Below are 24,869 nucleotides of genomic sequence, written 5' to 3'. Positions count from 1 at the left end.
ATAAAACAAGAATGCTGTTTTGTATTGCAACAGTTTTTATTTTCATCTGTGTTAACAGATCACGGAAACAACTTGGACATATGTACGTAAGAAACGTACGCAGTATATCGCGCGCACGCGTAAAAATACGGGCCTGTCATTTCAAAACAAATAATATAGAACAATCGACCAAAGAATCGATTAATACGCTAATGAACAATCGACTTAACAAACGGCATGGTTGTCTAGTGGAGCAGCGTCGGCAGTGCAAATATCAAACCAGAATGAAAAATTAGAAAAACGGCGAGTGACGGGCGCTTTGCCCACGGCTTCTATGAGCCGCGCGCATCCACTTTTCGCCACCATTCGCCTTTTGGTGGCGCCACCCGTACAGCTCAAAGCAGCAGCGCACGAGGCGGATAGCCAAATATAATACGACAGGACGCGTCGACGTATCCGACACGACGCAATGCGGAAGAAAACATAGCATTACGCACCTGCAATATCTTGATGGTAATAACTGTAAATATACACACAAGTCGAAACACTGCATGCACTTTCCGCGGTTTACATAAACACTTTATCGAACTCACTGATTTGTTTTATATTCACATTTCCCGTTCGTGTAAAGTTCAAGTAAGTTCAAGTGCCTCGTTAACGCCCTCTGGCAAAAAGGATGTTCAACACTCGTCGCCTTGGCTACGAGAGGCGCTGGCTAACACTCCCAAGGATTGCATGTACAGAAATACCCGACGAAGATGGCGGGGAAGCGCCTTCCGTCGTAGCTCAATTGGTTCAGCATCGGAGGCGTAATCCGAAGGTTGTGGGTTCGAATCCCACCGATGGAAAGGGCTATTTTTTTCGTCCACTTGAATTCACTACTATTTAAGTCATAATTAATGCATTACAATTAATGTCCCCCTGTGCTTTCCTTGGCCTAACTGTCTGTCGGATTCACTTGGTTGTGTCTTACAAAGAAACGAGCCCCTCGGAAAGAGCTCCCCTTTCGTTCATATCCCGTTCAGCCCTTATGCGCATTGTAGTCTGTATAATACGCAAACATGCTCCGAAGACGGCGATCGAAAAAGTAGCTGCCTTTTTCCTCATTTCCTCGAAACACGCCCCCGAGGCATGCGCGTAAACATGCACGTGGGTTCTCCGTGAATCTTTGTGCGGTGTGTGTAAAGGTGATCTCGGTTTCACTGAATGCCGCGGTAAGGGAAGAGCCGCACTTCAAAGGAGCCCGGCAATTTTCGATTTCTCCACCGTCTTCGTCGTCGAGGCAGGTGCATCGCTGAAACTCCTTGCAGAAAGGCGAAACGATCCACCGGAGAAATTCGAGCCTAAAAGAAAGCTCCTTCGCAAACGCGTGCCTTTGTTTGTTTTGTATTTTTTAACCGTTGTTTCGACCGTTGCGTTGCCTATAGAGCGAAACCGAACTCTGTTGTGTTCCGCTTTCTCATCTCGAGACTATCGCATGATGGAAACAATCGCCGTATAGCTAAAGGCTATTGCCGTTGTAACATAGGGGCATTTTACTCGTTGCAATGTCTTTTTTTTTTCTTGATTGGGAAAAAAATAAAAAGCGTTTTATAGAAACGTTGGCATGTGAATCCACATTTCTTGCCGCAGGCTAGATATGATTCATTCCTGCAGTTACACAAGAGAAAATGCCACGAAATCATGCGCTACGCTTCGAAAGACGCGTGGCATGATCACAGTGCGCTTCATGTGCAGTTCATATTGCAGTACGCACATCTCCGCAAGGTCGGTACTCCCACCCATACATCTCCGACGCGAGAGACTTTTTATGTGTCAGTTATTGTGGTCAGTATAGCATATATATGGACTTCACAGGCGCTTACTTGGAAATAAATGAGGCTGACAGGGCTGTACATGCGATACCTTGGGCTTCCACCTTTTGTGTCGTGCACTGTCATCCGTTTCCTATGCAAAGACAATCAGTGTGCAATGAATCTCTAGGACTACAGGCCGATCGTACACACTGTCCGCACAGATGCCACAGGAAAACATCGCAATGCCTTTAGGCGACGCTAAAGGGAGAACAAACGAAGGCCTATGCTCTCACATCACACTTATTAGATGCGAAGCATCTTATGGCGGAGTTCAAACCGGTGGTGGTGGTGGTGTGCGGCGTGACCACCCTTACTGCGCATGCGCGAACCCTCTCCACGCTCCTCCTTCAAACTTTCCCCCTCTCATCTTCCCCTGTCCCCTCCTCGTCTCTCTCTTCCCCTCTCCCTCCTCTCTCTACTTCCCCTTCCCCTCTCTTCTCCCACCCCTCTGCCTTCGCCCCTCTCCCACATCCCCCTCTCCCCTACCCCTCTGCCACTTTCTCCCTCTCCACTCCCCCTCCCCCTCTCCATTTCCCCTCTGAAACGCGGGCTCGACATGCCGAAACGTTGCTTCGCATCGCCTCATGGTCCCCTTTAGCGGAGATGGTGTGATTTTTAGGGGCGAAGCTCCTTAAGGCGGCACCCGTTCGTCCCTCGTCGTAGTGCGTAGCCAGTCTTACGCTTTGACCTCCAAGGTGGTGCCGGTGGGAGATTTCTCCTGTGCGTTGTTGAACAATAAAAAATTCGCAGCGTGCGCGTTAACTAAAAGCCTAATTCTTCTGTCTCTCATTCCCCATTAGCAGCCATTGGCATGTTCCAGTTTGAAACGTTAGTAGAAGTAGAAGTGTAAGTGTTAGCTAAAAGCCGACTTCTTCTGTCTCTCATTCCCATTAGCAGCCATTGTTTACCTCCAAGGTAGTGCCTGGTGAGATTTCTCCTGTGCGTGATTAAACAATAAAAGCTTTGTTCAAAATGCCGTTGCTTGATGAAATAAACCAACGAAAGACGCCAGATGTTTTCTAAAAGCAAAACGAAAGAACGCCAGATGTTTCTAAAGCAAAACGAAAAGACGCCAGCTGCTTAACGAAAGACGCCAGATGTTTTCTAAAGCAATGGTTTTCTAAACAACGAAAATTCACAGCGTACATGTAAAATTAAAGTGAGCTGCAAGTCGTCATAACTCATCGAACCTTTAGTATAAACGCGCCCGATCTCACGTCGGTGATGATGTACTGGGCAGAATTCACGGAAGATTCACGGTTTACCGATGAACCTCCGCAGCTTCGCCCACTCATCATCATTCACTCCGTGGATATGCTGAGATTTTTTTTTTAAATACCTCGATGATTTCAGTTGATTGTATTGTTCCGTACTGCGCGCATTTCAAGAAAAACCCTTCTAGCATAGGACGCGCGCGTCTGACGCCGAGGAAACCAACACGGTGCGCACATCACCGAGTCTCGCGCAGCACTTTGTGTTGCCATAGAAGACGCTTCGTGCAGCTTCCATACAAGAGATTCAGTATAGCTTCTGAGTTCTGCTTGCTGTGCTGGCGTGCTAGCCATGTAGTAAAAGACCACCGTAAGCAGAAGAACGTAGACAGTTCAGTGTACTTGGAACAACGCAGAGAAACATAAAGGCGAACAGAAGAGGCAAAGGAATGCCGGTAAAGAAAGAAAGAAACAAACAAACAAACAAACAAACAAACAAAGAAAGAAAGAAAGAAAGAAGAAAGAAAGAAAGAAAAGAAGAAAGAAAGAAAGAAAGAAAGAAAGAAAGAAAGAAAGAAAGAAAGAAAGAAAGAAAGAAAGAAAGAAAGAAAGAAAGAAAGAGCATGTCAGTAAGGCTCTGTAGAAAGTGAGGGTCGCGAGCGATAACCCCGCGGTACGGTTTCTGCTCCGGCCGGGTCTTGAGAGGACGACGACGCAGTCTCATGCAAGTTCCTGAACTCCACCGGCCATCGAAATGGAAAGCCGACTTCTTAGAAGAAAGAGAGAGGAAACAAAACAAAACAAGGAAAGAAACAAACAAAATAAATAGCTATAGGTTTCTCTGGAGGCTCGTCGTGATGCGCACTAGCGAAGGGGAAAGGATAATGATTACGGTGCAACTGGTCCGGCTGAAAAGTGACCCGCGCTCACTGCCGCTGCATAAAAGAAGACGACGTCTGGGCTAGCTTGGCTAGAGATGCGAGCCGAGCGTGCACGCGACCGGAGACGGGGTCCCTCGTCGCTTAAAGTGACCGATTAACATGCAAAGTTGCTGTCCTCCCCTCCTCCATCTCTGTGTTACCTTGGCTCTTTCTATTTACTCCCGCCCCATCGTTGGCTGGCCGTCTGCACCTTACGCGCGCCCCCCTTCTGTATAAGAAGCAAGTGGCGAAGGAAGGCACGGCCCCTCGCTAAAGTGACTGATCGCCACTCGCTCGCCCGTTTAGAGACTCATGATAGCGATCTCTCTAGACTCCTGGGAGGTAGGGTGAGGGGTCGACTCTCACGGGTGGCATCGGACGCGACGGGAACGCTCTGTCTGAACAGGCACACGCTCACAACAGGGTCGCACGCACTTGACAGAGCTTGTCCGGCACTTGTCCAGATTCCAACGATGTTTGCTAAGCGGTGTGGTTTGTTTGCTCTTCCTGCAAACGAGCTCTTTTCGCTTGGTTAAGGTGGCAAGGGCAACGGTGGGTGCGCTTGCGAGGGTCCCGCGATCGCGTGACGTACGCTCATACGTCATACTCGAGTTGATAACGACGATTTTTATTTTTTAATCTCCGAGTGTGATTTCAAGTCACTGAAGCCTCATGACCGGTCCTTCTTGACCATTTCGCCTGTCAGTGACCGACGTTTGACGCTAGCAAGTGAAGGATTGAGTGACCACGACCCCTGAAAGTCCAGTGAATGGTCTTGTTTCCTTTTTTTTTTGTTAGGGCAAAAACCTTCAATGCCTCATTAAAGGAGGAAAGTGACCGTCAGCCGCGGCGTCGACGCCAGAGATGCAAGAAATCATCATTTGATGACGTCACATGTCGCCAAAATTGGCCACGTCATCGTGACGCCACGTGATGTGACGTCACACGATGACGTTGTCACATGAAATCTTTGCTTGGTTAAAGCGGGCCGATCCCGGGCGCACTGCGAAACTATGTGAGGTACAGAAAGCTTCCAATGCCTCCTCCGATCCCGGAGGCAGTGCAAACCACGTTGGCTACAGGAAGCTTTCGGGGCGGGGGGGGGGGGGGGGGTGCGGAGCGAGGGGGGTGCTCAATACAATCGACTAGGAAGAAAAAGTAGGAGGCTTTTGCCTTGGCATCATCTTATGCAAGTTCAAAGGGACCATGTGACTTTTTATGTCCCGACCACGTTAAAATAAGATCGCGGGTTCGACTGCCCCTCAGGTCAGTAACATTCCGATGGGCCCGGGCCGCAAGTAAAGCTCGAAAAACAATTGATAAATAAAGACCTGTTGCCTTCAACCACAACCTACGGCTGCGAAGTGTTCTCGTTTAAAATCGTGCTCAAAGCGAGAAAAAAAAAAAAACAAAGAGACAGACATTCCCGAACGTACGGCGTGAGAGAGGAGACTGCAGTTTAAGCTGGCCGCCTATATAACCGGGTAATGAAGCAGACCTGTCTTGCTGTTTCCAGTGATCCATAAGGCGCCCGTGAATGAGAGAGAAGACGGAAAGTAGCGGGATAAACTCGCTTAATTAGAAGCGAGATCACTTCCTCGAAGAGCGTCGTTCGCATGAAGAAGCTATGGACCGAAAATCAGCCGCTCTTCGTTAAAGTTCGACGCGCTGCTGCATCTGTTCAGAGCAATCGATTAGCGTCGCATGGGAGTCGCGCGTAGCTGATGCCGACAGCGATGACCTCTGTGAGGATTTTTCAGTTTTTAACACAGGATGTCGCTCCGGCGACACCTGTGTTCACGAATTTTTCACCGAATTTAGATGGCATATAAGTTCATTAGAAAGTGTTAACAGCGCATACAAGAATGCGAAACGGGACATATCACGTAGTTATAGCTTTGCCTCTGTTTTTTCTGTCTCGCTTTCTATCTTTGTATGCGCTGTTAATACTTTCCAATGGATCCATACCAACTTGCCCGAGCATCGACTCTTTCAGGCATATATGTTATGCGAAACAATCCATTCCTCAAAGTGGATTTCTGTCTGACTTTGCCAGTATACTTTCTGACTTTGCAAGTGACTTTACGCGAGTATACGTTGCGTGAACTCCACTGCCGTCAGCTGTATAACCGGTAACAACCCTCTTGATCCTATTGAAGGCGGGAGAAGGGGACAAAGAATCCTGCAAAGTCGACGAAGCTTGCGCGCTGCAGCCAGACCACACCGGACAAGGGAATTCCTTTACGCGTCCACGCAGCAACGTGTTACGCCCTGTCTCTGACGAGAATCTACTACGTTACACGTCTTGAATAGACGTACGCGCTCAAAGTGCAGGGAGGGCTTTCGTAACAGCCTCCAGCTTATGGTTTAGCCACGCCGAAATTTAAGAACGGGAGATTAGCGTGGCAGAACGACGCCCTTTTAAGCCGGGAAACGAAAAAAATAAGTAATAAAGCATACAGAGAAGGAGAGTGGGGGTAAGTATGTGTAAGTGTACATGCTTGGAGCGTAAAATGTGTGTGTCTGTGTGCGTGTGGCTCTAATCGCACACATCTCTCGCAGGCCGCGTACGTGCCACCTGCGGGCACCTCTTCCCAAGTGATAGGAGAGGGAGAGTAGGACCTCCCACGTCGAGGGGCGGGGTGGTATCGATTCCTTTCCATTTGTCGCCACCGCAGAGACAGCGTTCCAAAGATCACGCAGTTTTCTTTTCGCTTTCTTTTTTTTGTGTGTGTGTTATTGTTGCCGTTTCCATTACTGTAAGTCCCGGACGAGACAAAGGTATGCGGAGTATAGCTTTCCATCTTCCTGCCTTCCTCCTCGCATCTCTTATCTTTACGCTTCCTTGTTTTCGTTTTCTTTCTACTTCATTCATTATGCATTAGGCGGCATCGGGATTTCGGTGGAAGAGTGCTTTACCTATCTTATCAGCCCGGCAATATATACAATTTACACGAATTCTCTCACGTTTAGGCGTTTAGGCGATCGACCTTTCGCGGTGCAGGGGACGCTGGATCCGTGAGGGCCTCGGGACATTGACCACCAAGTCGTTCGATTCATCAGGACGACGCGAAGAAAAGATGCGGCATGGTGGAAGCTATTGGGAGTTCGCTGTTCAGCTGCTGAAAGCACACACTGCACTTCATTAGTTCGGTGCAGCGCAGTGAAGGTTATAGCTCCTGTCAGCCAATCACAATCTAGAGATGACTACGCATTCTTAGAAAGAAGTCTAACCCGTTGTGCGTCGCTAATCCTTCCGACAATTATCCACTCTCAGTCGATGTTGCGCGCGGAAGGTGATCACAGGTAGACAATGGAGCTGCTTTTCTTGCAGTGCACGAAAGTAGCGAGGCTGAGCATGCACGTGCGTTGTTGGTGTGGTTATGCTTCACCTCAGAGTCTTTGTGTTATGCAGCAAAAACACTAGCCACTGAGGGCAATATGTGTACGGCGGCACCTTTTCATATATATTCCATGACATGCATGCCATGCTATTCGTGTGATGACATCATTCAAGTTCGTCATGCACTCATGTCATGCCATGCTTATTCTGGAAACAAATAGCGCGAAAAAACGTGGGACTAGTAGAAGAAAGCAACAGGACAAGCGCATACTAACAACTGAACCTTTATTAAAAAACGAATGTATTTATACCAAGCAAACCACACGTTCACCATGCACAAAACCCAAACCTCAGATGTGCGCATCCAGATACCGTATCTCAACTTTGTTCAAAGCAAGAGAAGGTTTAGCCACACAGTTATCACCGCCTTTCCTAATAAAGAAAGCCTCCATAAGCTCTCGTGCCGTCTGGTCGCGATGGCGTGCAAGCACTTTTGCATCAGTCAAGACCGGCGTGCAACCACAGTCACGGCAGTGCAGCGACAGGTTAGACGACGGCTGCCCTTTCAAAGATAACCGGTGGTCCTGCAAGCGAGCATTCAGGCAGCGGCCTGTCTGTCCAATATAATGTTTACCGCAAGTGGAAGGCACTTCATACACAACTCCTTTACCGGACACTGAAAGGCTTTCCCTGTGTTTTACCGTGCACTCATGCCATTAATGCGCAGTCCCGTCCACCTTCCTTTCCACAGCAGCGCATAATCTACCCATCTTATTTCTAGCTGAAAAGACAACATCAATCCCAAATCTCGCACCAACCTTCTTAAGATGATGTGAAATACCATGCAAATAAGGAATACTAGCAAGCGCTTTCCTCTCACGTACCCTTTCACAAACAACATGGCCTCGGAGCTCAGATTTAAGGTTCCCGAATATCTTTTCACACACGCGGCCGCGATCAGTGAAACCTATTTTAGACTTCCGATCTAGCCATTCTAAGTTGGTGAAGAATGGCATTGCGATGTCCTGTTTGACCTCAGCTCTTATGAAGTCTTGCCCTCACTTGTTGAGTGAAAGTTTCACTAAACAGCTGGACAGGCTCCGTGAGGCGTGCTACCCGGTTGCTAGATTGGGCCGCGTGTGTGAAAAGATATTTGGGAACCTTAAATCTGAGCTCAGAGGCCATGTTGTTTGTGAAAGGGTACGTGAGAGGAAAGTGCTTGCTAGTATTCCTTATTTGCATGGTATTTCACATCGTCTTAAGAAGGTTGGTGCGAGATTTGGGATTGATGTTGTCTTTTCAGCTAGAAATAAGATGGGTAGATTATGCGCTGCTGTGGAAAGGAAGCTGGACGGGACTGCGCATTAATGGCATGAGTGCACGGTAAAACACAGGGACAGCCTTTCAGTGTCCGGTAAAGGAGTTGTGTATGAAGTGCCTTCCACTTGCGGTAAACATTATATTGGACAGACAGGCCGCTGCCTGAATGCTCGCTTGCAGGACCACCGGTTATCTTTGAAAGGGCAGCCGTCGTCTAACCTGTCGCTGCACTGCCGTGACTGTGGTTGCACGCCGGTCTTGACTGATGCAAAAGTGCTTGCACGCCATCGTGACCAGACGGCACGAGAGCTTATGGAGGCTTTCTTTATTAGGAAAGGCGGTGATAACTGTGTGGCTAAACCTTCTCTTGCTTTGAACAAAGTTGAGATACGGTATCTGGATGCGCACATCTGAGGTTTGGGTTTTGTGCATGGTGAACGTGTGGTTTGCTTGGTATAAATACATTCGTTTTTTAATAAAGGTTCAGTTGTTAGTATGCGCTTGTCCTGTTGCTTTCTTCTACTAGTCCCACGCTTTTTCGCGCTATTTGTTTCCAGAATGAATTACCAACTCGCCCAACAGTCTATCCTTCTGAGCCATGCTTATTCTGGCATATACGAAATCAACGAAACGATCAGGAGAGCACCAAGACGTAGGTGATAGATAGATAGATAGATAGATAGATAGATAGATAGATAGATAGATAGATAGATAGATAGATAGATAGATAGATAGATAGATAGATAGATAGATAGATAGATAGATAGATAGATAGATAGATAGATAGATAGATAGATAGATAGATAGATAGATAGATAGATAGATAGATAGATAGATAGATAGATAGATAGATAGATAGATAGATAGATAGATAGATAGATAGATAGATAGATAGATAGATAGATAGATAGATAGATAGATAGATAGATAGATAGATAGATAGATAGATAGATAGATAGATAGATAGATAGATAGATAGATAGATAGATAGATAGATAGATAGATAGATAGATAGATAGATAGATAGATAGATAGATAGATAGATAGGCAGGCCAGGCTGATTGATTGATTGATTGATTGATTGATTGATTGATTGATTGATTGATTGATTGATTGATTGATTGATTGATTGATTGATTGATTGATTGGAGGAGGTGGAGCTGCAACTTTCTGATGGTGTCGTCCGTCGTGAGTACCTGCATGCAACTGAGCCTTCATGACACATGACGCAGGCGGTGCTGATGGCGCACGCGGTGCAGCGCATTTGCTGGGCCACGTGTAACCCGGGCCAGTTCCAGTTCGCCTTCCTGGCACGAGAGCCGAGGCAGCGAGCGGACCAGAGGCACTGCCACGTCTTCCGCACCAGGAGTCCGAGACAGGTGCGTGTGTGTCAGTATATACGTTCATTCGCACGGATAAACTTATCGTCCCTGAACGCACTTAGGGAATTATAACAACGCAAAAAAAAAAAAAAGATTTAAAAAAAAAGCCTACTCAGTGGCGCAGAAGGCAACGAAGGTGTTGTTAGTGTGCCTCTGTTCTGTTCTGTTCTGTTCTGTTCTAATTGGCTTGCGGTCGAGAGACTGAGGCTTATACCCAGGGTGTCGGCACGGAACGAAAACCGAAAACAAAAACGAAAAACGAAAAAAACGATACTAGAGTCTTTTAGCAAGTTACGGAAATACGGTACGCAAATACGGTAAGGCAGTACGGTACCGCTCCTCCTTTCCCGGTCGTTGAGCGGCCAAAGCACAACCAGCGGGAAAGGAGGAACGCTAACGTACTGCCTTACCGTATTTGCGTACCGTATTTCCGTAACTTGCTAAAAGACTCTATTTTTGACCGGAACGAAAACGTAACGGAAACTATATCTATTATTTCGTTCCGGAGTGAAACCGAAATTTTTTCAATCGTTTTTCGGTTCACGAGAAAACATCGCAATCCGGAACAAATGAGCTGATGCAACGTGAGCAGTTATGAATATCTCAGGGTACAGTATTAGCGCGTACCTCAGGCAAGAATTCCAGAGCAAAGATATGTTGAAATTGTGCGTAAAACGAAAACAGTGGCAACCAGAGATGTTTATATTAACGTGGGCAGACTTTCACGCGCCTGTCACGCAGGCCAAAGTGGAGAGGGCATTGTCGGCGCTGAAGTTTGTTACAGCGAAAGCTGTTATGAGATCGCAATAGCTGACTTTGGTACCGTAGTTGTCCTCCGCCGCCGGTGTCCGTGAACGCTATCGCGTGATAAAAGAAAAAATTAAATGAGAAACAAATTTCTAGGATCGGATGGGATTTTAACCCGCGCGGCCGCGCCGAATGCGTGGCGATCGGGTCTTCCACCAGAGTGCCACGCTGGTGCTTGTTAATTCCTTCACAAAAACACTCTATACAAGCGTCATGTCAAGCAAGGAATCGCGTTAACATATGTAATATACCGTGGCAGAAGAGGGAAATAACACCCAGTCATCAGACAATGCTAATGCCGGAAAAAGTGTGTGCTTTAATGCTTCCCACCAGTGTTGTGGAGTTGCCCCACCAGAATTGGAATGACTCCGGCATCATTACACATTTTCGCGACCCCGGAATGGAATGGGGACAACGCTTGGAGAAATGGAATGAGAATGGAATTAAGCGCCTTTTGCACGGAATGGAATGGGAATAGAATTTCGTCTTTTTCCGAAAATAGAGCACGTTTTCTTCTACGTCCTGTTTTTCAAACTTCAAACATCAGTAAGTCAGAGCCTCATAATTAACAATAAAACAGTATTCTTAAATTGGCTTGGCTAATTACAAGCACGGCACATTTATAGGCAACGCGCCTACTACAAACCGAGGCTTAAGTTAGTATACAAACAAATGCATTATCCCAGCAGATACAGAAGGGAGAAAACAAATTATTTCTGCGCGTTGGTTCTCATTGATACCCCCACACGAAAGTGGCGAATACTCTATGCACAGCGTGACCTTTATCTCACGAGCAGTTTAGTACCCGACACACGCAAATAACCTTCGCGACAAGGAAGATATTGCATACCTGCCCACAGGCGAACACAGAAAGTTCTCCTCACCCCATCCATGCTTGCGAGGCGCGCTTGACAAGCGTGAGTGCGGACGAGCAGTGCGGCCCAGCGTTCCGTATTCCATGCAAAGGCACAAGGTGCCCGAGCGGTGCACTGTTCGAACTAATACCAGCAGATCCTAGAGGGTTTTCTTCCCCATTAACCAAAGCTAATTTTTCTCCATATTCCCGACCGCTCCAGACGCTTGCCAAACTGCTTAGCCTTCTTGAATACTACTTTTTTAAGAAAAAAATACGCTATGTCGTCATTTTAGCATTAACACATTTAGGCTTAAACAATATGAAAACACCACCATTCGTTCAAAGACGCTGACCATGAAAATACTATAGGTAGCGGGAGAACTGCCCCTATGGGAATTTAGTAGGGTGGTTGTACTGCAGGAGATATGTCACCAAGCTACTATCCCTCGACCTTGGTACCGTGTTTTGCGTACTTTTGCAGTTCTTAGTGTATCGGATGACATCAGCTTTATGGGGCGTTCATTCTTAACTCGATAAAACTATCAAGATGCCTTTCCTACGCTGAAGAATTTCAGGAATGGGAATGAGCTGCCCGGCCATTCCCAGAGACCGAATGTGGTAAGTTTTTCCTTAAGAGGAATTGAAAGTAATGGAATTGCGGCAAGTTCTAATTCCCCGGAACGGAATTGGAATGGAATGGAGGCGCCCATTCCGCAATACTGCTTCCCACCCACTGCAGAGTGTCCAGCCCTAATACTTCATCATCATCAGCCACAGCACAAAGTGCACACAATGCCTTAAAGATGTGTAGCGGGTACCACGCTTCTCCGAAGAATGACGAAAAATGGCATAGTGGGAACTTCGATACTTCAGAAAAATTACGATGATTTATCGCGTAGTGGGTAGCTTGCATGTGTACTTGTATTAGTTGCCCCAAGAGACTCTACAATGGGGTCTACAAAGTCCGCTCTTCCAGCTTTCGCTGTGACTGTGCTGCGTGTTTCGCGCAGGGCTGGCTATCTTTATATCAGAACAACGGTATCGCACATCAGAGAGTAAACTCAATGACGTGCTGCTTCTGAGATCGTGCTCACTCCCTTGACACAAAACATTGAATCCACTAAAACATTCCTATTTGTCTTTTAAGAAAATAAATACTATGACTTTTAAGGTAGTACTGGTTTGTGCTAGTTGGTAGGAATTCGCGGTACAGTTACTTCCGCTCCTCTGAAGAACGTGTTTTAGCCTTGTCCCACTTTCCTAAGAGCAGGGCAAGTAACTACATCACAAATCAGATTTTTTTATGATTACCTTTACTTCAAATATTTGCATAAAAAACCGTTACGAACCGTTACGGAACATATTTTGTTCGATCCGGGACAGCAACGGAACGGAACTTTTTGCGGTGTAACGAAACTAAAACCGAAACGAAAAACATTTCGTTCCGACAACCTGCTTATATCACATCGGCTGTTCCATTTGCGTAAGCTCTGCAGCCCAAGAAAAAAATGGCGGTTACCCAAGAACAGAAACGAACAAGAATAAACGTATAGCAAACTGAAATAAATAAAGAAAATAACATGACAATGAACAGTTCGCTTGCAGGGAGTTCACTTTGAAATAGAACGTTCACACGCACACATTTATGCCCAAGTTCTAGCCACAGTATGCGGACTAAAACATGACTTCGTATAATAGCTGCAAATAGCTGCTCATCACGAGCACGTATCTAGTCCAGTGTCCACTAAGAGGTGTAGCTCATGTCGACGTTTCTTTGCGGCCGCCTGCATACCTGATGCTGATCTCCAAGTGGGCACGCGATAGGTGCTTCATCTGTCTCTCTGCAATTGTCTCTATTGTTGATACTTTCTCCCTTCCCTCAGTGCAGCGTAGTAAACTGAACGGACGTCTAGTTCATGTTTCCGTCTTTCCTCGCTTCTCTCTATTTCTGTCTTTACACGGACAAGTGAAAGCGGCTAGAAGTTGCGCTATGTGCATATGTCACTGTATACCTATGGCCACAACGGCACACACAGTGCGAGTGTTGTCTTCAGCTGCAGCGACAACAATTTTACGGCTACCGTTGCGACATTTCTTAAAAATCAGCCTCGCGGTGTATTGTCTATACGATAGCGGAAACGTAAGGTATTTACGGTTTTAACAGCGAAGGTGTTTACGCTCCAGCTTGGCCCGTTGGTGTTCGCAAAACTCCGCCGAGCGATGACGTCACCATGCGCCGCCTACCAACGCATTGGAGGAAGGAAAGGAGGAGGAGAAGAACTAAATAAAATAAAATCTCTAGGTGAGGCGGGATTTGAACCCGGGCGCCCACGGTCCGAAGGCGAGCGTCGTAACCACTCGGCTATCCACGCACGCTAGCACAACGAGCCTTAATGGGAAGTATATGAATGTGTTGCTATGGGCGAGAGAATGAGAAAGAAAGGAAGAAAGAAAGAAGAAAGAAAGAAGGAAGGAAAGAAAGGGAAAGAAACAAAGAACGAAAGGGAAAGAAAGAAAGAAAGAAAGAAGGAAAGAAAGAAAGGGAAAGAAAGGAAGAAAGAAAGAAAGAAAGAAAGAAAGAAAGGGAACGAAAGGAAGAAAGAAAGAAAGAAAGAAGGAAGGAAAGAGAAAGAAAGAAAGGGAAAGGAAGAAAGAACGAAAGGGAAAGAAAGGAAGAAAGAAAGAAGAAAGAAAGGGAAAGAAAGAAGGAAGGAAGGAAGGAAAGAGGAAGAAAGGGAAAGAAAGAAAGAAAGGGAAAGAAAGGAAGAAAGAAAGAAGGAAAGAGAAAGAAAAGGAAAGAAAGAGCGAAAGGGAAAGAAGAAAGAAAGAAGGAAGGAAAGAGAAAGAAAGAAAGGGAAAGAACGAAAAAACGAAAGGGAAAGAAAGAAAGAAAGAAAGGGAAAGGAAGAAAGAAAGAAAGAAGGAAAGGGAAAGAAAGGAAGAAAGAAAGAAGAAAGAAAAAGAGAGAAAGAAAGAAGAAAGAAAAAAGAAAGAAAGGAGAACGAAGGAAAGGAAGAAGAAAGGAGAGAGAAAGAAAAGGAAGAAAGAACGAAAGGGAAAGAAAGGAAGAAAGAAAGAAAGGGAAAGAAATGAAGAAAGAAAGGAAGAAATAAATAAAGAAAGAAGGAAAGAAAGAGAAAGAAGTAAAGAAAGGGAAAGAAAGAACGAAAGGGAAAAAAAGAAAGAAGAGAGAAAGAAAAGAAAGAAAGAACGAAAGGGAAAGAAAGGAAGAAAGAAAGAAAGGGAAAGAAAGGAAGAAAGGAAGAAAGAAAGAAGGAAAGAAAGAGAAAGAAAGAAAGAAAGGGAAAGAACGAACGAAAGGGAAAGAAAGAAAGAAGAAAGAGAGAACGAAAGAAAGAAAGAAAGAAAGAGAAAAAGAAAGAAAGAAAGAAAGAAAGAAAGAAAGAAAGAAAGAAAGAAAGAAAGAAAGAAAGAAAGAAAGAAAGAAAGAAAGAAAGAAAGAAAGGGGGAGAATTAGAGAGAGAGCCTCAGCTCGGCTTTCCGAGGCTTGACTGGCCCTGTCTATGCTCATGTGGCTATACCTAGGCTTAGCTACCTATATAGGCTATAGGCTTGGCTGTAATGCTAAGGAAGTCCGCCCGGCTCCGCTGTTCCTTCAGACTTGGCACCACCGGTGCGAAGCTAGCTACCCTTATTTCTTTCCCTTGGTATACTTTGTCTACACTCTCGCAAGCAAAAGTGCGGAGAGTACAGGCTCTGATCAACGTTGCGCTGCTAAACTGTTTAAAATGAATATTTCATCTTTTTTTCTGATGTTGTCGATCGTCATTAAAAGGTTTTTGCCAACAAGTGCACACATATGCTAGCCCAGCAGCGAGCCCAGCAATGCATTCTTTTAAAGGAACACTGAATAGGAAAACAATTTTTTTCGCATTAATAACTGTTTTACGATATCAAAATAACTCACCACGCTTGCCGCGAGAAGACGCTTGGTAAGCGAGAAAACGCGCAAAGTGATAATGCGGGTGGCGACGCCACTATGAAGTTCCCGAAGCAGTCGGTGACGGCATAGATTTTGACGACGTCTGCTAGGGTCTGCGTAGCTCTTAACCGGTAAAAATGAAGTACATTGTCTTATGTGGGATCCGAAGACTTGACATATGAAGTTTCAGGAAATTTTGTTGAGCCAATATGGCGAAAATACAAGAAAAAAAGAAACACTATGAAATCCGTGACATCACCACTGGAGATTTAGGCGGTAAATCTAAAAGTGAAACTTTTGATATCGATTTTCTCATCTACTAATAAATCTATGGTGGTGAGATTAACGACGCTAGGTTTTTCAGAGCATAATTTACCAGTCTAATTCAGTCTAATCAGAGCTAATTTATCAATATAATTTATAAACTAATGTATCAGTCTAATTCAGAGCTAATTTACTATATGGTATTGGAGAGGACTCGCTTGAAGAAACACAGACAGCATTGAAAGGTCGCACTTCTCGCCAACCGTACGTGCACTGCTGCTGTGCACTTGAAAACTCGGCGACGTGTGCTCGGAAGATAGCATGCAAGTTCTATGTTTTCATGCGACTTGTTCAATCGACGAGGAAAGCTGGCATCACGAGAAGCCTCGGAGAAGTCCATTTTAATTAACTGAAGAGTTCTTTGCGTAACACCTCGTTTCACTTTGTGTACATGTGTACTAGTCCTGTACACTGGCGACACGCATATGCAGACTCAAGATCGTAGGTGTATGCTTACGCCTTCATTTCTTCTGTGTCTCTCGAATTATTGGGCAAGAAAAGAGAAATTAGTCGGCACGTTTGTGTTCGCGTATCGAACCATCTTGATCAGATCCTAGTGATGCCTGATTTACTCTCTAAGCAAGAATGAACGGCAGCGCACCCACATGCAGACACAGAAGAGAAGGACCACAAATACACAGCGTTCAATCGTGAAGCACAACCAGCTATAGCCCAAATTTCAGTCTCTAAGCAGGATACATATGGCGGCGCCAGCGCCGAGAGCTTTGTACCGTAGCTTCCTTATATCTAGGTATACTGTTTCAAATTCCATTTGATTCGAATCCTCCGCTGTCTTTCCTTCTCTTTTTTTTTTCTCACACTTTACTTATTTCCTCTTACAACTAAGTCATCCTCTCATTCACTTCCCGTTTTATTCTGCGAATGGTCTTGCCGAATTGTAGGAAGACACAGTGTATAAAGCTTCGTTCCTATCCCTCCTCCCTATATGTCCACGTTAAGATCAGAAGCCGAAATGCAAATGGGACTCGGGATCAAAGAGAAGATTCGATTGCGAGCGGCTCACTGACCATGCCTCGATGAGTGCGAGTATTTCGCTCTCTCTCTCTCTCTCTCCATGGGTGCGTCTATGCGTGCACGGTTGTGTGCATGTTCTCTCGGAGATCACTATTTTGCGCTTTGCACTCAAAGGAGCTCAAGTACATTTCTCTTCTCTTCGGTTGCTATATAGTTCGGCAGTGCTGGAAGGTCGTAAAGGTCGTTTTATTTGCCTCCATCCAATATAGTTAAGCTCCGCCCCTGGCTTGCGCGATCGACGTGAACCACTCTGAAGCCAATTGGTGTGAGAAGCCACTCTGAAGCCACTTTGTGTGAGAGCGCGAATGTGTAGTATAGTAGATATCTAATGCGTATATACACTCGTGTTGGTCACGTATACGAACAGTCCGTTAAATCCTTTGGTTAGAATGCTGCTTCGTGTCAGACGCAAAAAAAAAATGACTGATAAATCTTTCATAGTAATTGGTCACAGCACGAAAGTGAAACGTGTCTTCATAGAAGCAGTTGCAGCGTCTTTGGACCTTAATAAATGCAATATGTAATGTGTTGAAAAATTCTTGAACGGGGCGAGGTATCTCTGTAGCCAACGCTTCGACAGTGGTCTTGCCTTTTTTAAGGCAGCAACCGCCTCGAAGACAAGGCCACTTGTCGAAACGTCGGCTGCACAGACACCCTCTGTTCAATCATTTCTCATCTCTTCAAGCTTTCATCTTTCCCTGAGCTTCTGCCTTCTTTGAATATGTGAAGTGTGTATTGATGGAGTGTGTGTGTACCTTTAACGGGGATGCATCCACGTTGACACCTATAGACCAGAACACAGCGAATTCCATGCGCATCGCCATATTTGCATCGCGCGTCGCGCCATCTATCATACACGCGACGAAACAACATGCGCGGGCTGCCACGCCAGCAGACGCTACACAGAGCAAACGTGAAACTCCCGAAACTCAGCCCGTCGGAGAGCGTGTTTCGCTTCTTTTCTAGCCTGGACATTTTCGCTGATTTCATTGGAACATCAAGAACATCTTGCTCATGCAAGTCCACAATGTATACAGTACGTGCTGAGTGGGCTGCGGAAGCAACCTCGTCAGATACGTACGCTGTTACATTTGTCAAAAAACGTTCTCGCAGTAGTACGCTTGAATCGTAATTGCAGTGCAGCTCGCGAAAGAGTGAAACGATGTTTTGTTGCCCCATATTACAAGCTGTGCACAAAGTTTTGTGAAAGCTCATCATTTCAGCATGCATCGCGTAATAATTAGAGTACGCTTTACGGGAAGTTTCGCGGAACGTAATTTTTGTTTCACGAGCGCTCTTACAATAATGCGTCTTGCTCACAAAAGCGTGCTATCAGAGAGTATAACCTGCAGTATCGTTCAGCGATCCCTTTCGGAAGCTACCTGCGCTATTTTATTCTTCTAACGATGGTGCTTTACAAGCGAAACTGTGCTACTCTTAGTTAAGCCGGTTAGCTACGCCTGCGATGTAAAGGACACTGGCGCGAGTACTGTTTACTTACGTGCCAATATATGTATTATGTGCAGCTGGATGCCTCGTATCCAAATAAATTTGGGGACATCAAACACTGAAATGAAAACACGAAATTCTGGCCAGCTGTTGAGGAGCACCGTGCCATTTATTACCTTTTGAAGACGAAATCTCGAAGGCATGGACGCCACCAAAAGCACTAAAGCTTAATACTACGTTGAAAGTGGCAAAGCATGCTGATTGCTTGTGCTTGGAAGCACTACCTTGCACTAGATTTTCGTCAAATGAAACGCTCAAAGGTATGAAGTGCACCCCTACACAAAGCTCGCGCCTGCCTTCAACCCAGCTGCGTGTCACGCAAATTACATTCGCAAAATGAAATAGGTGGGCATCACACTGCAGAATACACGCAGTTAGTGTACTTACTCGCGCATTTTCACTCGGCTTCTAGTTTTTCTGCTTGAATCACAGTTATCCACTCGCGGCGAAGCTGAAAACACCACACCGGCACTATTTCCGTGGCGCGTCGTAATCGCCGCAGACAACGCTAATATCCTCTTGTTGCGCTGCTTGTTTTGACATCCAAAGACGACGCAGTAGTGCCCAGACGAGCTCTTATACGCTGAAGCGGCGTGAACGGGTACTTTTTCGCACTTTAAAGCCTCAGAACTGCAGCTTGCCCTGTTTACTTGGTGCAGCCCGCGCGCGCCTTGGCAGCCCCGGTCAGCCCGGCGTCTGGGTGCGAGAGTATCCGCTCGGCTCGCCAGCAGCCTGGGTGCGAGACAGGCGTGCTCTGGTGTATAGTGCCAGATCTTCCCCATCCTTATGCGACTAAGGTCGAGGGCCGTCGGCAACTCCTTGCGGTAGCTGAAGTGATTGCTGTAAAAGCTGGAGACAGCGGATAGCAAATGCAGCAACGACGAGCGAAGTGGCAAAAGAGGTGCTAGGGAGCCTCATCGTGTGCGTTGCTCCCTCTGTGACTCGTCTGCGTTGCGCCATCCACTATCAGAAGGGACTGTCGGTAAACTGCTTTAAATTGCTTCGCCAACTCGCGAAGGAAGAAATGAAAACTGCCACATCAACGAGACGCGTGCTCACAACTTAAAGCGCCGCACACAGTCGCTTCTGAGAACTGTCCACAGCACTGGCCTCCCTAAGCTATTACGTGGGCTGATTATACGTTATCAAGCACAGTGGCATCGCTGCAGCACCCGTTACGTCAAGTTAATGCTCATTCGCCAAACCTGAAGCCGCTGCACGCTCTTATACGATATATCTATATCGCCATGCAGTGATGTCGACGATCCCCTCTAGGTACTGCGAGAGTACGATGCGCTACGCTCAGAATGCTGCGATAGAACAAAATAGTTAAGCACAAATGTTGTCGAAGTGTGGTCCAATAGGACTGGCATGCTGCAGCTGTACACCCACGCGTCGAAATGAAAGACAACCATATACAGAGTAAATCGAAAACTTACCTCGCTCATGCACTGCCTGTCGCCATGCCGTGAGCGAGGCATTTTGCTTTCCGTCTGTAGCGGAGCTGCAGGGCATATTCCTGGGCTATCTTCAAAGCGAGAGGACGCCTGTATATACCTTGAGATTTGAAATGTGATGTAGGCTGCATCCAGAGGAGCGAGAGGAGCCTCGTGATCTTCGATTTCAATTTCTCTTGGCTCTCTTCTGCATTCTGTTTACACTCTGGACGAGGCGTAACGGCTTTAAGCGTGGACCAACTGTCCACGTCATATCCTGAACGAGCAGTGCTGAAATAAGCAGGGGCGTAGCCAAGGGCGGGGTTGGGGGGGTTCAAACCCCCCCCCCGAAATTTTTCACTTTTGCTTGCGTATATAGGCACGCACACATACCAACGCACGCACGAACATACATAAAGTATGGTTGAACCCCCCCCCCCCGAAAAAATTTCTGGCTACGCCCCTGGAAATAAGATAACGTGTGTGTGTGTGTGTGTGTGTGTGTGTGTGTGTGTGTGTGTGTGTGTGTGTGTGTGTGTGTGTGTGTGTGTGTGTGTGTGTGTGTGTGTGTGTGCGTGTGTGTGCGTGCGCGAGAGAGAGAGAGAGACCCTTGGCTTCATCGTTTTGTCCATAGATCTTGCTCTCGTACGCATGGGCTGGCCTCCACATTTGCTTTACTTCAACAGGATCTCTTTTTGTGGACTATGAAATCTTGTGCCTCAATTTCGCTCCTACCGCACCTCCGTGTATGCGGGCTTAGATGTATCTATTGAGTCACGGACGTCGAGAATAGCAGTTATCTATACTTTGCATCTTCAGCAGTCATTGTGCAATAATCAGCTTTGTCGTTTGCTGCGTTTGGTATCGAATCCATCACCGGTGCCGCAAGCGCTGCGGCGCCTAAACATTCGTCACAAATAGAGGTATACACTTTAAAGCGCACTACGCCGCGCTGCAGCCTTCCCTGCGCATCGGTTCATTCACAGATCAATCAAAAGCCCCGGGTCACACTTTTTTCCGAAGCAAACATTTCTCTTCGATTGACGAAGAAAGGGAGGGTAGAGATTGTCTGCGGGGTCCGTTCGGGACTTCTTTTAGCCAGGGAGCTGAGACGAGAGTGTTCGAGGGAATTAAGGTGGCGGCAGGGGTTCGGTTCAAGGGTCAACACAGCAGCACCGACGGTTTCCTTTGACACGCGCCGCTAATTGACGCCGCTGAGTGCCCCCCGAGACAGACCCGTGCCCATAATTCCCTCGCCGCATACTCCCACTGTTCATCTCTCTTCCCTTCCTGCCTTCCCGCGGGATCTTAAGGGACGACGCAAGCAAACGGGAATGGACGGAGTCCACGCCACGCAGCGTGCATATGCTGCAGGTACGCCACGAGAACCTTCTGTGTGCTCTCAACAGGTCCATGGATGATTGCACGGGAGGCTCTCTCCCTATGTCTTCTGTGTAGATTTTATCTTTTGTCGCTTGCATTTCCCTTAGTACCTCGACCGTCGCGGAACTTGCGGATGGCCCGTGTGTGTGCTGACGGGCTTATTTGCCGAAAGGGCGATTGAATCACGCACTCTACTCGCTGCGCCACTAAGGAAAGCGTGGTCCTTTGAGAGACCGAGCTGCAGCGCGGTCTTAAAACTTGGTCCCCGATTTCGATTTAGCCGAGGTTCTCAGTTCCACGCACCGGTTTGCTGTATGTACACGTCGCGGCATCGCTGCTAGGTTCGAAAGTGCATCGAAATATAATTTGCTGCTTCGCGTTGGCGACGTCTCTTTGTGCCTGTCCTTGTTGGGCCGAGGAGTGTGAGCCGGTCAGGTATGTGACTCGATGTCAGGGGCGTAGCCGGAATATTATTTTTTTTTTTTTCGGGAGGATGGGCGTGAGTGGGGGTTCAACGGACCTTTATGTATACGTTCGCGCGTGTGTTTTTATGTGTGCGTGTATATATACACATGCGAAATTGAGAAATTCCAAGGGTGGCTACGCCAGTGCTTGATGTGATATCCTGGAGTCTCGTATGGTTGTTTCTTGTAGGCACGTCGCGAAGGAGACTGGCGCGCGAAGAGTAACTCATGTAATCTGGAGAGAGGTGTTGGAGGCCTTTCTTTTCCCGCTCGCCAAGTGCTCGATCGTTGACTGGCTCACTTTTTCAACACCCGCGTGCCAGTTGTCCTAACATGCAGTTTACGATGACGCATGGCAGGTTGTATTGGTTGTCACATCAGAAAGGACGGCAGCCTGCGAGTACCTGGGAGTGAAAGGAAGGATGGGAAAAAGTTCAGAGGGAAACATCAGTGACTTGAACGCTATAGAATTTTGAACGGGGGTGTCGATGCGGGCTAGCTGCTACTCCATCGCTAGGCCTATAGTTGTAGCGCCGAGTAACAAATTTAGGAAGCTTTGATAAAGTTTCCTAACCTTGTTACTCGGCGCCACAACCAAACCTAGCTACAGTTTTCTTGAGAATGCTGCCAAACGCGTTTACGATAACGATAGCTTGGAACATCCCCTGCGTTTCGTCAAGGTCACTTCGTTGTAAATATTGCGCAGCATGTACCTACCAGGGGTCTCAAACTCACCTGAGCTGGCGGGTCGCAGTCACGAAATTTATTCCCGCAAGGGCCAGGAGAGTGAAGGTCGCATTGAGGAGGGGGAGAGGGGGGGATGGGGACTTCGAACAGAGCGTCAGGTAACGTTGCCATTCGACAGAAGGCCTTTCCCATATCTCATATTTGAGTCATTTCTGAAAGGGATTTGACGTCAAGATTCGATAACCAAACCGATCTCCAGAATGACTGAAATCTAGACGTTGATTCTAAATATATAGGCTTTGTTCCAGGGCTATTTGTAAACGTAGGGTGACCGCATATGGTGCATCACAAGAAAAAAAAAATGTGTGAGATCAGTCATGTCTGTGGTGCTTACTTGAACAAAGCGTTATTAATCGCTATATGCGAGAAAATAATCTGGGTACCAGTTAGCAAAGTTGACCGCTCATGAACGTACTTATTAAGAAAAAAAAAAATGGGACGAAGACAGTCATGTACGGGCCGCGGGCCGCTAGCGAAAGGTCCGCAGGCCGCGTGTTTGAGACCCCTGGCATATACGGTTCGTTACGGGACGGGCTAAGCACGTTAATGAAGAGAAAACATGGCTAAGCACGAATTCAAAGATAGGCACCTCAAACCAACTGTCTTGTTGCAACACTTGGAATAAGCGGGTACGGGTTCAGCGATTTCCAGCGTTCTGCACCACAATTTTGGCTGTGAGGAGTATACAGAGAGAGAGAGAGAGACAACTTTATCCAAATAAGGCTTCGTGGTTTTGGTTACTGTGGGAAGCCCTTCGTTCACGGTCCCACTGCCTATTGCAGCTCGACCAGAATGCTTTGGGGTACCGTTAATTTCGCAGGGGCGTTCGTTGTATAGAGTCGATTTTCTTGAGTATATGACAGCGAGGCTTTACTACATAACGGTTACATCGTTTACTCAATCTGCCGCAGTTTCCCAGTCCACGAGTCGGAGGAAGACCGGCGAAGCTCATACAACAGGAGCACCGAAACAATAGCAATGCATGCCCATTTCGCCAGAAACACATACGCTGCCCCGCACGCGCTTACATAGATGGCAGGGACACACACATACATGCGTCGGACAAAAGCCGCGTGCGAATGCGTACTTCCCAGATCGCATACACGGCGTGAAAGAGAGAGAGAGAGAGAGAGAGAAAAGAACAACAAGCATAGGCTCGGCGCGACTTCGCCGGGCATATAACGTATCGACGGCCTAGCTCGGCAGCGCCGCACTGCGACTCGTATAATATACGCGTAGCGGACACCGGTCGGTCAGTCGTTGCAGCGGCCGCTTTCGTTTTGGCCCCCGACAATAGCGTTTCCTGTCCACCCCTATGAGGCCGGTTGCTGCTTCGTCGACGCTCCAAGTGCCCCATGGGGCGGCGCGCACAACAATGACGTCTCCCTTTCGCGGCCTTGCATTGATGTTACGTGTGCACGGCCGATGCACTGGTATAGCGTTCAGTCTCCACCACGGTTGGCCCCCGGAGAAGAAGAAAGTATGGCCAGCGACTACTTCCCTCTCCCTCCCCACCCTCCCCTATCTCCTCCGCTCCCTCCTCTTCTCTCTTTCCTTCCTTTCTTCCATGTTTATTGGTACCCTTTGTTCGGATGGCGTTGTTCCGAGTGTGATTTCTCGACCCTTGGGACGTGTATAATGCCGTATTGTTGGGTATATCTGTTCGTGTGTTTGTTTGGCGGTGTTGCGTTTGTGAGAGCGTGCGATGGGCGTTCTCTACTCTTTTTTTATTCTTTTCTTAGCTGGGAGACGGAACGGAACTGAACGGAACATGTGGATAGGGGTTTTCACTTACGCTCGTTCAGACGTCCGCGTATGTCAGAAGGCGCCGAAAATGTGTGTGCTCGCTAGCTGCTATACTGTACTGGGGCGTGTCCGGCGTCCTTTCACTTGCCTTTCATCAGCCGACAGCACGGTGTAGATATGGTCGACAGGAAAAAAGGCGGGCGGATGTTCGAATGACGCGTCCAGTATTTGTACGTGTTAAAGACTGATCGGTCCAGCAACATTAACGATTTAGTTTTTCGTGAGGGAAAGAGTGGATAGAAAAGGGCTCAGAAAGTGAAAAGGCGTCCAGTACACCGACTTTGCAACGATAATGAACGCGCTTCAATCGCATGGTACGACCAAAGGGCAAAGATGGCGATGATGAGGAGGAGGGCGAGGAGGAACAGGTGGTTATGGGAAGAGAAAAGACCTCAGTAACTATCTCACACATTGACGGGCTCCTAAACCGCGTAAGGGTGTACGCCCTTAGGAACAAGGGCGTAGCCAGACATTCTGTTCGGGATAGGAGAGGGGGGGTTCAAATGTGACCTCCCTTTATTTATGTTCGTGCGTGTGTTTGTATGTGT

At 47.0% G+C, this 24,869-nt stretch overlaps 1 protein-coding gene across 1 annotated transcript in view; it reads left to right on the top strand.

The window, feature by feature from the left end:
• The window catches only part of LOC119389252 (EGFR adapter protein), a gene marked incomplete at its 5' end in the record, with an annotated part of 169,660 nt that overhangs the window by 46,522 nt on the left and 98,269 nt on the right, over positions 1–24,869 (top strand). Inside the window, one exon of the mRNA XM_037656456.2 lies at positions 9,862–10,008. Within this exon, the coding sequence (XP_037512384.2) occupies positions 9,862–10,008 (147 nt within the window). The remainder of the gene's footprint in view (positions 1–9,861; positions 10,009–24,869) is intronic.

This window comes from Rhipicephalus sanguineus, chromosome 4, assembly GCF_013339695.2.
Source record: "Rhipicephalus sanguineus isolate Rsan-2018 chromosome 4, BIME_Rsan_1.4, whole genome shotgun sequence".
NCBI lineage: Eukaryota > Metazoa > Arthropoda > Arachnida > Ixodida > Ixodidae > Rhipicephalus > Rhipicephalus sanguineus.
This window is presented reverse-complemented; position numbering and strand designations above follow the sequence as displayed.